This window comes from Emydura macquarii, unplaced genomic scaffold (assembly GCF_026122565.2).
Source record: "Emydura macquarii macquarii isolate MOO-44397 ecotype Brisbane River unplaced genomic scaffold, CSIRO-AGI_Emac_v2 contig_3506, whole genome shotgun sequence".
NCBI lineage: Eukaryota > Metazoa > Chordata > Testudines > Chelidae > Emydura > Emydura macquarii.
Window position 1 is genome coordinate 3606029 of NW_027133643.1, and position 16699 is coordinate 3622727.

Below are 16699 nucleotides of genomic sequence, written 5' to 3' on the forward strand. Positions count from 1 at the left end.
GCAGGAGGCTAAAGGCTCAAAAGGTAGTCTCATTTAACCTGATTTTTTCAGGTTTCAAGGTCCCAAGGATAAACTAATGCTTTAATGGTGGATAACCCTCAAATCCTTTATAAATCTTCTCAATCATAGGGTGGGAAAATACAGACCACCTTCGTATAGGTGGGTGAATGGTAGAAATGGCTGACAAATGAACTTGTAACTACCTCAGAAAAGACCTGATTTTTCTAAAACTGTCTGAATCTGCAATGTGGATGGGGACAACTGATAGTGTTTCCAGATGGGTACCTTTTTCCACTTAGCCAGTTTGTCTAATGGAATGCTTCCTGTTGCTTATTAACGTATTTTTAACTGCTTGAGAACAGACTTTCTCTGATATTAGCCAATCTACACCCATGTCCTGGGATGGAGAATGCACAGACTGGGGTGTGGAACCTGGCTATGATCCTGTGATATGTCCTGGATGACAGGCCACGTAACTGGAAGTTGAACCAATAGGCTTCGCAAATCTGTGGACCAGTATTGTCTCAGCCAGGCCAGGTCTATAAGATTCATCCAAGTATGTTCTTGGTTTAGCTGATTGATAATCCTGGGAATCATTGGGATGAGACCGTATACATACAGAAGCTCCAATTACCAGGAAAAAAAGGAATGCATCTGTCACAAAATTCAGATTCTGACCAGCCCTGAAACAGAAGTAGCTGCATTTCTTCTTGGTTACAAACAAGTCCACATTAGGAAACCCCTACTTATGGAACTTTGACTGCACTAACTTGATTTTCAGGGACTATTCATGATGTGACTAACCCTCTGCTAAGGCAATCTGCTAGAACATTCTGCACCCTGAGAAGGTGTGAGGCTCTCAGGGTGATGTCATTTTGAACGCAGAAGTTCCAAAGTTGCACCACCCTCTGGACACAAGAGATTTGACCTTGCCCCATCCTATTAGTTGAGGTAAAACACTGCAGTCGTATTTGTCCATCATCTTTTGAAATGCAGTGCTCATGACAGAAAGACTTGGCATGCACGATGTACAGTCCTCAGTTCCAAGACATTTATATTGAAGGCTGATTCTTGAGACATTGAGTCTTTAGCCCATCTAGGTGTACTCAGCCAGCCTATAGTGGATGTATCCATCACTAACGTTTCTGACAGAAGGGGAGTGGAGATGGGGTAGAGAGAGTAAGGTATCCCCCTTGCAGACATTTTTCCAGACTCATGCACCAGCTTAATGTTAGGACTTGAGCAGGTATGTGAATCAATTTGCCCAGAAGATGCTTGCTTGGGCAATATGTGGACTTTAACAAGCTTTGCTTGTATGGTAGGCAAACTCTGGCATGCTAAAATACATGAGGAATGCCATGGGTCCAAGCAACCTGAGGCAAGATCTCATTCTCAGGTGAGATCATAGACTAATGCACAGGGTTAAAATGGACCAGAACCTTTCTTGAGGTAGATAGGCAGTTGCTGTTGAGCAGAGAACAGCTACAATGAATTTGAATCTCTGAAATTGAGGCAATGTTGATTTGTTCATGTTTATTTTCAGCCCTAACCACACGAAGAGAGACTGGATCTGATGAATGATCTTTGTGACTTGTTGTCTGGAGAAACTGTGGATTACCAATCATCCAGATATTGATGAATGTGTGTTAGTTAAGGCAGTAAGACCACCACACACCTTGTAAAAACTCTGAGTACTGATGATAGTCCAGATGGAAGTACCATATATTGGTAGTGGCAGTCCCCCATTGAAAATGTTAGATGTTTTCTGTAGCTGGGGTGGATAGCCATATGGAAATAGGCATCCTCCAGATGGAGTGCAGCGTACCAGTCATCCAGATAAAGAGAAGGAATAAAGGAAGCAAGGGACACCATCCTGAACTTGATCTTTTTGATAAAGGTGTTCCAGCCTCTCAGAGTATGTCTACACTGCCTCTGGGAGAATGCTTCCCAGCTCAGGTAGACAGACATGCACTAGCGCTGCTCCAACTAGAACACTAGAAAAAGCTAGGTAGCTGAGGGTAGCCCATGCGGCAGCTTGAACTAGATGCCTGAGTAGAAATCCACCCAGACCCCTTGAGTATGTACTCGGGTGGCCCGCCCAAGCTATCATCCATGCTATCCCTGGCTATGTAGAGCTAACCTATCTGTCTACCCAAGCTGGGTAATATGCTCCTAGATGCAGAGTAAATTTATCCTTAGATCTAAGATGGGCTTCATACACCCTTTCTTTCTGGGGATGAGGAAACTACAGGAATAAAAAACCCGTCTCCTGCGCTGCGGATGGACCTCCTTGATAACTCTCAGATCAAGAAGAGATGGCACCTCTTTAAGCAGAATCATTTTGTAAGAGGGACACAGAAGATGGATGAGGCATAGGGCATTAACTGAAACTGGATGGTGCATCCCAATTTCAGTGTCTAGAACACAACTATCTGAAATTATGATATTCCAGACATTGCAGAAATGGTACAACTGATTCCTAAAGGGAGGAGACAAGTCAAGAAGATCTGGTGTGACTGGGACTCTGCTTCTCAGGAAGCAGTCAAATCTGCTGCTTGAAGGACTAGGATTGCCAATAACAGGTCTCTATGGCAGAAGCAGATGATGATCTTTTACCTAAAAAATGTGTGACTTTTTCTGGATGGATCAGGTTGTCAAAGTAGAAGAGAATGGTCTATCAAAGCTAAAGTCTCTATTGCATCCTGTAAGGAGTAGACATGTGAACTCACAACAGTCTCAAGGTCACAAGAGAATCCTTGAGGATGCACAAGACCACATCTGTTTCATCGCTGAAGAGCTTACAGCCTTCAAATGGAAGGCCCTCCCTTATTATTTGTACTTCCCTAGGGAGTGCCAGAAGCATGAAGCCATGGGGACCTTCTCATCACTATGGCTGTTGCCATGGATCAGGATGCTGCACCACGCACCACCTGAAGGAATGTTCTGAGGGCCAAGAGCCAGCTTGACACAACAGACTTGAAATCCTTTCTGAGCTCATTCTGAGCTCCTTTCATGAGCCACAACTGAACAGCAAATTGATCGTATTGATGCCTCACTCTTAGCCACAAACAGTGAGAAGGAACTGAGTCAGAGTTGGAGCAACCCAGTCCTTTGTGCCCCTAAGTGGGGGCATAAGGACACCCATGGTGCATGTGCCTCCCCAACAAGTACTGCTAACCAAATATTTCCAGCTCAAATGCACTCAGCACAGGTGCACAGAAATTGGAATTTATATGCGCACAAAGAAGAATCTTAATTCTGGCATTTCCTAACTTTTGAGTGCTTGACTTTGTAGCGTTAATATTTTTCTGATATAGTTTGTGTGTAATTTAAATAGTGACTAAAACGACTGAACTCCCACATTTAGTCTCTCAATAACTTTAGATTAAATGTGACAGCCCTGGAGGGGGGGGAGGAGGGGAGAAGCCCAGTGATCTGAAAATGGAACAGCTGTCTTTCTGTCTCTTACATCAGCAGTACAATTCAGATGATGAAGCTGATAATGTTTGAAATGAGTATATGTATTGTTTAAAGCTTCTGCCATACTCAGGATAATTGTAAAAATCCTAAAACCTACCAATATATGCTAATTTCCAACATACAGAATTAGAATCAGAATTAATTGCTTTTTTTACTTTAATATTTCAGAACTTCTGAAAGATTTTGTTTCCTGCTATGTAAGTTAGTACAATAAGACTCTCAGTTTCAAGAATATCAGATATGAAAAGTGGAATACAGAAGACATTACATTATTTGAGAGAATATCAGTTTTCAATTACATTAAGTTTAACAGAAAATTTCAAATAGTTTTTCACCAAAAAGTTTTCCATCTCCAATATATAATCAGATTTCAAAGACATGTCACACTCAAGAGATTCTACAAGTGATAAAACAGAATTCCAGTTCAAAAAGTTCTATTAAAAGAACATGATTCAATTACAGCTTTGATTTGGATTGTTATTTTTCTGTCATAAATAGAAAGCAATCCAGTATTTAAATATTACATTTAAGAATCTGAAATAAGCGATAGCAGTTACTACACATCTAAAACAAGTGCAATTTTTCTTGGAAACTGCAGTCATAAAAATGGCCAGATATTGATACGGAGGCCTATTGACCGTTTACAACACTCAACATACCTGAACAGCCCATGGGATGTCAGATGATGGTGTCCCACTGATTTGTAATGGACTACTGGTATCATTCTAATGGAAAACAGAACAAACAAAATTATTTAGGAAGGGAAAACTTGCAAGACTTCATTTGAATGGACTCTACTATCCAAATCCATAATCCTATTTTAATCAATCAATCAACTAATGAAGTACAATAATTTATGATGGGAAACTCGAAGTGGCATGTTGTTTTCTTCACACCCAAAGCAGCATCAAATCATAACCAGAGCAAATCTTAATTTACAGCTGTACCATATTCTTTCAATGAAAATGAAACTGACTATTTCTACTTCTAACAATCCAAGGAAAGACAAATAGTAAAACCTGACTGTTACACTCCTTGTGGTTTATAAGCAGTACAAATGTCACTTTTTAATTTTGATGTAGCTGGTACTCATGAAAATGAGGGAAGAATAGCACCAGAGCTGGGCATAGTGTGACCAGGTTCCATGGAAGCTTTCCAACTCAATCGTTTAAATGCAACTTAACCCTTGCCTTCAACATCCTTGTCTTTAAAAACAAAAACAAAAAAATCTAACTAGAAAAAATTCAACTACAATGCTAACAAAAATTATTTACCATGGCCTAAATTAACATTTTCTCTTGTGATCCAAGCAGGATTTTAACTCAAGTCTCCAGCAGAGCTAGACTAATGTACTCACTGTTGCACCAAAAGTCCATTTTTTAAATTTTTCAATAGCACTAAGATTTCTCAGTGAAGGTGATGCATATAAAACACTAAACCCTCCCAACTGTTAGTTTAAAGGACTTAAGGTTAATCAGTTGATCACAGTTTTTTTTAATGTCTTACAAATCTTGGTGGAGGAACAGGCAGATTAAGACTACTCAGGGAAACATCCAATCCATTCTGTGCACAGGCTACTAGTCGCAAAGCCACAAAAAATTCCTATGGAAGAAAACAGAATTTTTAAAGGATTTACTACATGAAAGTAACTTAAATTCAACCAGAGCTGACAACTTATAATTCTTCTACACTGGTACACATCAGCAGCTGAACGTTGGTATGAAAAAAGTTTCTTAACATGATTCATCTGGTTAAACTAATACACTTTATTAAACCTTAATTTATTTCAAATGACTTACAGTAACATTAAAAGTATCAATCTGTGGTACAAAAAAGTAGTTAAACTATAACCGCTCTAATGGCAACTCTAGAAAAACTATTGAAAAGTCTGCCAAAATATTTTACAGTGCAGCAAGAAATGAAAGAAAAACTCTTCTCCGTCTATTGAAATGAAACTCTGGTCACCAAGGATAAGAGTTTTATTGCTTTCATGCTAAGAGAGGTAATGTCTCATTTTTTACACTATATAGTCTTGGAAACGGGAAGTACAACATTTTCAGAAATATCTTAATATCCTCAAAAAGGGCACCGACAATGATAGCAATCAAACTTGAGGGACAACAAATAGTAACACACAGACTTAACATTGCCCTGCATTAATTCATGGGGCAGCTTTGGGACAGGAAGGTGGGACAAATGTTCTCAGATGAAAATATTGTCCTCCAGAAGCCATTCTCTTTCCCTCCCTTGGTCTCTGCCTGTTTATCACCATATATTTACTGGATTGGAGGACCATCTCATATTAGACAGAATTTCAATTTAAGATACATTTGCTCACAGATTTATGCAGTATGTGTTAGTGTATTCTTTAACATAACTAAGGGCAGGTCTACACTTAAAATGCTACAACTGCTGTAGTGCTTTAGTGAAGATGCTATTACACCAACGGAGAGCTTCTCCTGTCGGCATAGTTAATCCCCCTCCATGAGAGGCTGTAGTTATGTCAACATGAGAAAGTCCTCCCGTTGGCATAGCACTGTCTACACCAGGGGTTAGGTGGGTACAATTGCTTCACTCAGGGATGTAGATTTTTCACACCCCATGAGTGATGTAGTTATACAGATAAGTTTATAGTGTAGATCTGGCCTAAGTTAAGTCTGACAGCAGTGCAGGCCATCTTCTTAAAACAAGTACAGAGAATAAACTTTAATCAGAGCCAGTTGGAAGACTTCTCCTGAAATCATAGGTCAATGTTAACAACGTGGAGCAGGTGGGACAGAACAGAAAACTGACTGAAGTGTTCAAGAAAAACATAACTTGATGCATCATAGTTCTAGTCAGCCAGCCAGGTGCTGCAGAAATCAATATGAAAAATAATTAATTAAAAAGGTATTTTTACTAATGTCTGATCTGGAAGACAAGGTGAAGTACCCATTAACTAAATGCAAACAACATTAAGCTAGGAGGTTTTTCCAACCACCAATGATGCCCACAGAAACAATACGAGGTGACCAAGGTTGGAAATACTAACAGATGACATTCAACAAAGAAAAAACAAGGTAATACAACTGGACAATAAACCAGAACACAAATATACAATGGGAGGAAAATCCTTGGAAAGTAATAATGCTAAGAAAAATGTAATGGTAAGAGACAGGAAGTTGGCTATGAGCTGTCAGTGCAGTTTGGAGATGCATATACAGAGCTATCATATTATGGATAGTGAAGGAACAGTATCTTTGGAGTGTAGGGGTTCTTTATGAAAGTTGGTTTGCAGTGTTGTGCCCCTTTTTGGTTTCTTTATGATGTATACAGCAGCCGCTTTAAAAAGGAGACGTTCTCTTCTGCTTGCCTTTTATCTATGAAATACCAGATGTGTCGAATATGACCTGCCCTCATTTTCTTGGAGGAAGTACACATGGACTCTGCCACTTACTTGAATGGCGATGGGCTTTGGATCTTCCAAAACTAGAGTCTTCCAGGAAAGAGAGAGTACACAAAGTTTAGTTCTACTGTAAAAGACAGAGGAACCAGACTTTTTTGGAGGGGAAAAAAAGTGTTTGACTCCTTTTATCCATCATAATTAAGAAAAAAAGGGGCACAGACACCAGGCTACTTTACCTCCTCTGCAGGAACTTTAAAGCTTTAGCATCTTTTCACAGCAAACTATTAGCAAGTTTGGCTAACTCTAGAAGCAATGACTGACAGGGCCCCCACATGGGGGGGAAAAGGGTACACTTAACTGGGGCCCAGAGGCCCTGGGGGGCCCAGCCCAGGCTGCAACCCCCCATTACTATGAGGAAAAAAATTTTCATGGCTCATGAGATTCTATGTATGGGATGAGGGAGTGTGGTATGTGTGTGGCAGGGGGCCCATATTACAAGTTTGTACTGGGCCCGAAAAAATTATGCTTGGGTCCTGACGACAGACAATACTTGAAGCCAGAAGTTTTCCAACCTTTTCCTTGCATGAATCACATCTTGATTTCCAGCGCCTCCAAGGACCAAATCCTACTGTTTAAGGACACATGAACCCCACCCACTTATGTTTCTATAACATACCTGTGGTACTACATCAGATGTTTATTTAGAAAGTAGTACATCTTTTGGTATATTTTAATATGGCTTAACAGCTGGCCTCAGGAAGAGCTGCCAGCACCATGAGCTCATCCAGCTATCTACAGTCCAGAATTTAAGAAACTCTGCTTTTAAACCACCACCAAACTGCAATATTATTATTATTATTAATGTGTTTGTTTTTCCATAGATGGCTTTATCTATACATACAGTGAGGTCAATAGCATGTTAGGCTAGCTATACATACATCTGATTAAAAAATTTTTCCAAATAGAATACCTTACTGATCTGAAAATTGGCCAAAATGAGAACTTTTATATTGCTTTCCAATAAAGAAAGGAATTTAAATAAGACAACAGAGACTGGAATGTATGGTTCTGTAAAATATTATTTCTTCAAAGTAAGAACAGACAACACATTAACAGACCCCACAAGGGAAATAATTCATTACTCACCCTGTACAGTAACTGTGGTTCTATGAGATGAGTACCCCTACGGGTGCTCCATTCTAGGTGAACCAGTTCCTGCAGCACTTTTGATCAGCGATTTGTCACATCAGTGTCTGTTCGGCCCACACGTTAGTCAGTCTCATGGCCTGAGCTGTTGTTATATGACACTATCGGGCAAACCACCCTCAGTTTCTTCTCTACTGCAAAGCCACATGGCAGAGAATCCCAAAGCAGAGAAGAAGGAGGACAGGTAGTGGAGTACCTATAGAGGGACACACCTCGAAGAACCAGAGTTACTGTACAGGCTGAGTAACCATTTCTTCTTTTTCGAGTAGTGTCCCTATGGGTGCTACACTCTAGGAGATTACTGAGCTGTACCATCAGGATGATGTGGAAATACGTATCTTGAAGATTGAGAGCTGAGAATCAATCCCCTTGCTCTAGTGATGAAATTATTGCTGCAAGCATCACCATTTTGAATTTCTGTGCCTTCACATAGGTGATGAATAGTCTCAGGTCTAGGATGAGTCTCCAACCTCCACTCTTTTTTGGAACCAGGAAGCACTATGAATAAAATCCCTTCCTTCTGTGCCTAGAGGACTAGGTCTATAGCTCCCAAGCGTAAGAGAGAGTCTATTTCTTGATGAAGCACACTCTCATGAGGGGTCCCTGAAGAGGGACAGGGGGATCATTGGTGAAAGTGAACTAAAGTGGATGGTGTAACCTGAGGAGACAATCTCCAAAACCCACTTGTCCATGGTGATCAACTCCCAGGCTCGTGAAGTGGTGGAGATGGTCACCGAAGGGAGGAAGGCTGATGAATCGGTGCAGCTGAAGGGGATGAGGATGGCAGTTCAGACCCTTGACCAACCTGTCAAAATTACTACTTGGACGCGGACAGGTGGGAGGCTGAGAAGAGAACCGTTTCTTTCTCTGAAATGTGAGCCATACCAGAGAAGGCAGAGATGACTCTGGGAGGCAGAGAATTGGATGGGGCAGGATCTCTGGGCCATCTGAGACTTGCTGAGTTTTTTCTTATAGGTGGGAGTGTAGATACCAAGAGATTACAAGGTCACTCTAGAGTCCTTCAGTGTTCGCAAGGACTCGTCTGTGTTATCTGCAGAATTAGAACCAACGAAAGGAAGGTCTTCAACTGTACTCTGCACCTCCTTCGTGAATCCAGAGAGCTAAAGCCAGGAGGCTCTTCTCATTACCACCACTGTAGCAATTGAATGGGCTGCAGTATCAGCGGCATCAAGTGAGGCTTGTAGGGTTGTCCTGGCAAGTAGTTGGCCCTCCACAATAATTGCCTGGAACTGTTCTCTGTGTTCTGTCATCAGAAGGTTGACGAACAAGGTCAGTTTGATATAGTTCTCATGGTTGAACTTTGCCATCCAGGCCTGATAATTGGCAATTCTAAATTGTAGGGAGGCAAACGAGTGAGACTTTCTCCTTCGTAGATCCAGGCACTTATGGTTTTTGTTGTGAGGCATGGATTTAGCGTGGTGCAGCCTACCATGTTCATTCACTGCATCCACTACCAAGGAGTTAGGGGAGGGATAGGAAAATAAAAACTGAGTCCTTTGTTAGGACATAATACTTATCTGCTCTTTTGCATGTAGGCAGAATAAAAAGCTGAGGTGTGCCAGATAACCTTTGCTGGATCTAGAAGAGCCTCACTAACAGGCAAGGCCACAGAGGCCAAAGATGTCAAGCAGCTTACGATGAGGTTCTGTAGCCTCTTTAAGGAGTCTGCATCCCTCTTGACCAGGTCCTGGAAATGTTTAAAATAATCCACCAGGGATGGACGAGGAGCAATGACTGCTTCATCAGGAGATGAAAGGAGATGTTGGCCATATGGAGCTTTTCCCTTCATTGCCTCTAGCCTCCTGTTCCTCAAAGGATTCCTCTGGAGAATTAGGTCTCCTGGAGGGAGTATGTGATGCTTCTCTACGGTGGGTAGCACTTGACGCCCTGGAAAATTGTTAGTGATAAGCTGCCTAGGGTTCCCAATATGGCCAGGGAAGAGGTGAAACAGATGGTACCGGGCGAAGTTCAGGTGATCTGGACATTTTTGGTACCAACAGCACATCAGAGCTGAGGAGCAGGGAGTCGGGCATCTCACATACAGCCAGATCCCAAGGAAAAGAGAAATCCTGTGGTACCGCGAGGGTAATCGGTACAGAGACTGAAGTCTGCAGTGAGGCCACTGACTGTACCGCAGGCTTTTGGCACTCAAAGGGAAGCATGGTTGCTGATTGTACCAAAGGTCTTGTGTGCTCCAAAGAAGGCACAGTCAGAGCCTGAGTGGGTTTCTTCGGTACCAAGGAAACAGGAAGAACTCTTCTTACCACCTTGATCCGATACCAGTCCTGATGGTCTCTCTGGGCCTATGTCTTTGCTGCCTTGCAGTCTAGCCGTGCCCTGGGTACTTGAGGAACCAGGAGGCTCAACGGTACCTGCTCAAGGAGCCTGTGATGCCGGGGTAGCTGAGGAAACAGACAAACCTCAGCATTTAGAGATAGATTCTCTACCTACCAAACCTGGTGTATGTGCTTTCAAGGACTTATGAGAGGAGTCCTGTGTCTTCCTCTTAGATGCCCCGGAATTGTGGGGCTCCAAGGCAGAAAACTTGTATCATGAGAAGGCAAAGTTTTCTAGCTCTTGATTTCAATACCAGACAAAAGTTGCACTTCTGAGCAACATGCAATTCCCCAAGGCAATGTATACAGTGGGAGTATCCATTGCTGACCAGGATTTCTTTCCAGCGCAACAGATAGTGCTTGATGCCAGGAAAACCAGGCATTACCTCTCACTAAGAAGTAGAAACTATCCAATATCTGTCTAAATACTATGTAGAGAAAATTAAACAATTATTTTAAAGAAGCTATATCAAAGGTATTTACTACTACTGGAAAAAATAGCACTAACACTACTACTAACCATCAGTAAGAGAGAAAAATAAGAGTTGAGGAAATCTCAACAGGACAACTGCTAGAGCTTCATCTCAGGCTGAGAAGGAACTATGTATGGGTGGCTCGCCTACACAGTGCTATATAACAATAGGAGGGGGCACAAGACTGACTAACACATGCGTGGGTCAAACGGACACTACTATGAGAAATCTCCAATCAAATGTGCGGGGGCGCTAGCACATCTAGAATGGAACACCAGTAGGGACAGTACTTGAAGAAGAATTTTAACTTATTCCCGAGTATAGTATCACAATTCTCAATGTATTATATTGTATAATGACACTGAGGCCAGGTCTGCTGAACTCAACACCGATGAACTGTGTTTTTCATATTAATTGCAGGTGATATTCAAACTAAAAATATTAAGCTTTTTTACTTGAAGAATTAAGTTTAAAAATACTTTATACAAAAAAAGCCCTACCAACTACAAAATAATGCATTCTTAAGGAAATTCTATATTTGTCTGAATTCTAGTTCTAAAAAAATCTGATTGCTAATGTTTTAAATAACTGAAGAAATTTTTCATCCAAACCAAACTTATTCCCTTAAAGAAACAGTTAAAACAATCTTACCTGTTTGTTCAGGATACCTTTGCCATCTGTATCAGCTAAATCCCAAATCTAAATTAAAAAAGAATGATAAAATGTTTTATAGTATGTGACTGCAAAATTGTTGCTAACTGACAAATTCTCATCCTACTTAAGACAGGCAATGCAACCCCAGAATAAATCTCTAATCCTAGGACAACAAATTCTTCATAATGACTCATTTATGTTGACATATTTAAATACTGTTATAATCTTATGCAACTAATAGTTAAATTGAAGAGCAGAGATAAAAGATAATGCAACTTGAATCCATTACCTAACTTGATCTGTCCATTTGTCAAAACACAGCAAGCAAGCCATCTAAAGAGAAAGTGGGCCAAATTCTCCTCTCAGTTAAGGAGTATTTAGCCCACTCTGTTTATTCTTTAATTTTCACTTGTTTTACATCACATTCCACAGCATCTGCTAATCATGCCTAATGTTTTCTTATTAAATACACAAAGGAAACAATCCAGTAATTTACCATTAAATCTTTAACTTTTTACACAAGATATAGGTTTCAAGGCTAAAAAAGTCCTTTTGGGCACCACACTACTGTAAGGGGCATTGCATGTTTTTCTTGATATTGCTGTAACAAGTTTCCCCTAAAAATCAACAATTAAAATCAAGTTGGGATCCAAGAATTGCATACCTTATTCTTTGAACAATCAAAGCTGAAAGTCAAATTTAGGGAGCCCACAAAGCAGTGCAGAGAAATACATAATGGTCACTAAGCTCAATAAATGTAAATATATATTTACATAGTAAAGTAAATGTAAATATATATTTTTACATCTGTTAAAGTCTAGAATAGATACTAAATGTTTAAATAAACTCATAGTTCAAATTATTTACTCAATCATGACAATGTTTTAGGCAAGCTGCAAATTTGTCAATAGTTTAGAAACCATGGAATTAAGGTCACTACTCTGTTCTTATTTATTATAGAAAATGTTCATCAGTTATAGTTCAAGGAAAAGAAACAGTCATTTTATAACTGAAGTGCCTGCACAATTTACCTATAAAAATAAAATTATATAAGGTTTGTATCAAGTATAAAATGCAAGCTAGAGTTCCAAAGGGCGAAAATGTAATTAGAGTATATATTTATTATTTAAAATAAAAAGACCTTTTGTGTTCTGTACCTGGGCTCGGTCACTCATTGGCTATATGGCCACAGGCAATATACTTTACAGAAAACGCAGAACACACTCAACGCTGATTCAGAGTGCTCAGTACATTATAAGATCATACCCTAATGCTCATAACATAGCTTGCACAATATGTACAATACTATTTATCCAGAGGTTATAAGGTTCAGTGATTTTAAGGTACTTTGGATGAAAGGTGCAATATATAAAAGCAAATTATATATTCCATAGTCTCGTTTTGTAAACTAGTATTTTAATTCTATGAGGAAACTGACAACAGCAAGAGACAGCATAATTAAAGGCATAACATTAAATAAGTAATACCTTTCCAAGTATTAAGTCTGTCAGCCCAGATTTTTTCAAGAAGGCAGCAGCATCAGAAGCCTCCACTCTTCCCGTGTTACCAGAATCAACCTGCAAAAGATAGAGGTTAACACCCTGAATTGCTGCAACATAAACCCTCCCCCATCACTAAGCTACCAGGGAAGAGCACACAGTCACTTTAGAGTAAAAAATATAAGTTCTCTTCAGTGTATTTCAACAGCTTCCTTTCAAAATGAATGCATTTTACATTAGAACTGAGGCATTTTGAACTAGATGCTAGAATGAATCTGCTATTTCACTGCCAAAACCCGAGGTTAATATTTTATGGTTAGGCTAAGTTTATATACACTATGTACTTAAAAGTTGACAGTAGAGACTTAAATATTACATAGGTTTTTATTTATGAGCAGCCAGAAATGTATTAATTATTTAATACTAACAAAGACTTACAGAGAAGATCAGAGAAAGAATGGTTACTTACCTTGTAATTTTTGTTCTGTGAGATGTGTTGCTTATGTCCATTCCCAATTTAGGTGTGTGTGTGCACCACATGCAAGGGTGCTGGAAAACTTTTTCCCCTAGTGGTACCCATAAGAGCTGACTCTAGCGCCCCCTGAAGCAGCATGCACACACCCGCATACAGGCACCATTGGCTCCCCCTCCCTCTCAGTTCCTTCTTGCTGGAACCGTGTGGAATGGACATGAGCAACATATCTCAAAGAACAACAGTTACAAGGTAATTAACTGTTCTTTCTTCGGGTGCTTGCTCATGTCCATTCCCAATTTAGGTGACTCACCAGCAGTGTCTCCGGTGGCGGGTAGGAGTTCATGGATGTGACATTGAAGCACCAGTCTACCAAAGCCAGCATCGTCCCAAGCTTGCTGCGTCAATGCATAGTGGGACATGAAGGTATGTACCAATGACCAGGTAGCTGCTCTGCAGATGTCCAGTATGACCTGCTTTCCACCCTGATTATGGCAGCTAGAGCCCAGTTGCAGGCCGGCGGATGATGAGCAGCCCTGGTGTTTTTTATATCCTTTGCTCTTCCTCTTATAGGAATCCCTGTGGGAGTGCTCCCCAAACCGCTGCTGATGCTTGAAGTGCCTCCTAGAGAAAGACAGGGTATAGAGGCCGAGGGACCTCAGTGTTGCCCTCGAGTCTTTCATACTATGCAGCCTGGAGTCCGTCTGCTTGGCAAAGAGGGCCGTGCCATCGAAGGGGAGGTCCTGAATTGACTCCTCTCTCCTCTGACAGGAGACCAGAGGATTGCAGCTATGATGCCTGTCTCATGGACACTACCGAGGCCACTGTCCTGGCTGCAGAATCTGCTGCATCGGAAGTCACCTGCAGGGATGCCCTGGCTACTGATCTCGCCTCTTCCAAGATGGCTTCAAATGCCTGTTTAGAGGAAGGAGACGATCAATCCGCAAACTTATCTAGCGATTGCCAGATATTGAAATGATAATCTTCCCACTAGCACCTGTTGATTTGCCACTCGTAGCTGCAAGGTAGCTGTGGAATACATTTTTCAACCAAACAAGTCCATTTTTTTCGCCTCTTTATTCTTGGGGGTCGAGCTCACTTCCCTCTGTCCCTTTTGTTGGCAGCAGTGACCACCAGGGATGCCGGTGTGGGGTGGATGTAGAGGTATTCGAATCCCTTTGCTGGTATTTAGTATTTCCTCTCTGCCCTTTTTGAGATGGGGGGCAGGGAGGCTGGGGTTTGCCACACTGCCTTGGCTAATTTAATCACCCTTTCATGGACCAGGAGGGCCACTCTACTGGGAGCCACTAAGGCCGGTATCCCAATTAGCTCGTCCACTGGCTCATCCAACTCCTCTATTTTAAGACCCAGGTTGGAGGTGATCCTTTTCAGCAGATCCTGGGGTGCCCTAAAATCATCTAGGAGGTACTGCCGATGAAGGACCTGTGGCTGCCTCCTCCGGCAACGACAATGAGGAGGCCAGTAGCTGAGGTGGGGGAGGGGCCTCTGTTCTGAGTAGGGTGGTTCTCCCCAGGCTCAAAGCGCATGAACCCTCACAGTCAGAATCCATGTCCAGGTGCGGTGCCGAACTCTGAGGAATGGAAGACTGTGGTACAGATGCCCTCCTCGTGGAACCAGACTGTGGAATCCCGAGGGAAATCCCCACCAGTAAGGGCACAGTCTGGGCCACTGTCCCTGTGGCCACACCCCCACTGGTGACATCGTAGGGAAGCCAGGCATTGGGGCTGTGGTTTGCCTCATATGAATAACCTCCTCGCTGTCCGAGGAGGTGCAGCTGTCTGACAGCCAGAGTGGCGCCAATTCCAAATATCTCACAGTGCCGCATGGAGTGCGCTGATGCCCCGACACCGGTGGGCGGTACGGAGAGCCTGAGCAATGAGCATGATGGGACCGGTTCTTGTCCTTTGGCTTCTTATATGGACTAGGTGAGCGGGGTTGCAGTGCCGGTGATACGCACCGTGAAAACAGGGAATGCCCCAACCCTGGGACTCCAATAACGAACAAACTAGATCTAACTATAACCAAACTATTAACTATGTACACTAGGAACAATGAATAAAGCACTAGGTTTTAGCAAGAGAACTTGCGAAGGCAAGACGTTCCAGCACCATCACTGGCGGCAAGAAGGAAATGAGAGGGAGGCGCCTATATGTGGGCACCTGTGTGCACCACTGCAGGGGGCGCTAAAGTTGGCTCCTACAGGTACCACTAGCGGAAAACGTTTTCCGGCACCGGTGCATGTGGTGCACACCCACCTAAATTGGGAATGGACATGTGCAAACACTCGAAGAAATAACTTGTCACAATGCTTCTACTACAGTCTATTAAAACTATATTTTATTTATATATAGACAGAACGTTTAAGAGAGAGAAAATTAGCAGGGTAAGAAGATACTAAACATCATTCCGGGAATCTAACCACACAAAACAGATTTAGTTTTCTTATATTCAGTATTTTAAAAAAAAGGAAGAATTGCACAGGAATCAGAATATTGAATGTTTAAATCAACCAATTAACATGAAGCTTTCATTACATTCAAGATATTCATCACAAATTATGAGTATTGTCTTATTACAAATAAAAAGTTACATATTATAAATGCTAAATAAACTTTTCTTCATATGCACCTAATTTTTATTAGAAATGTAATTCCAACTACTACTATGGGCTATGCACTAACTGAAAGGAAGATAACTAGAGTACCTACAGAGTCTGAAGCAGCTGTTACCATTTTCCAAAGTCCCAGGATATTTATATATTAACCTCTTAATTTATAGAAGCTTTCTTTGCTGATGTTCTGAGCATTGTTTTCAGTAAGTTAAAGACTTCGTACTGCCTCATCTGTAATGTGTGCTTTATTGGTGTTTTCAGATTTAAGATAAACATTTTGCCTACTATAGATACCATTTTCCGTACCCTTAAATCAGTGGCAGAGAGCTGATCCTGCAAGTCAAATTCCTTGAATGCAAAAAGTGTCCAATGTTACAGTCTGATTTTTCAAAGATGCTGAGCACCCGCAACTCCCACTGTAACGAACAGGACCTATACTCAGCACTCCTAAAAATCAGGCATAAATCAACTGGTAGCTTGGAACATATCAAATAACAGATTTATGTTCAACATCAGCGTATGTATGGTAGGTCTAAGCAAT

The 16699-nt window shown here is 41.3% G+C and overlaps 1 protein-coding gene across 2 annotated transcripts in view; it reads right to left on the reverse strand.

Moving 5' to 3' along the window:
* Window positions 1–16699, reverse strand: part of EPS15 (epidermal growth factor receptor pathway substrate 15) — a 99077-nt gene that overhangs the window by 65957 nt on the left and 16421 nt on the right. For both annotated transcript variants that reach the window (XM_067535410.1, XM_067535411.1), the window contains exons 3-6: window positions 13043–13132; window positions 11553–11600; window positions 4987–5082; window positions 4140–4205 (exon numbers count right to left, since the gene is read on the reverse strand). In XM_067535410.1, the coding sequence (XP_067391511.1) occupies window positions 4140–4205; window positions 4987–5082; window positions 11553–11600; window positions 13043–13132 (300 nt within the window). The remainder of the gene's footprint in view (window positions 1–4139; window positions 4206–4986; window positions 5083–11552; window positions 11601–13042; window positions 13133–16699) is intronic.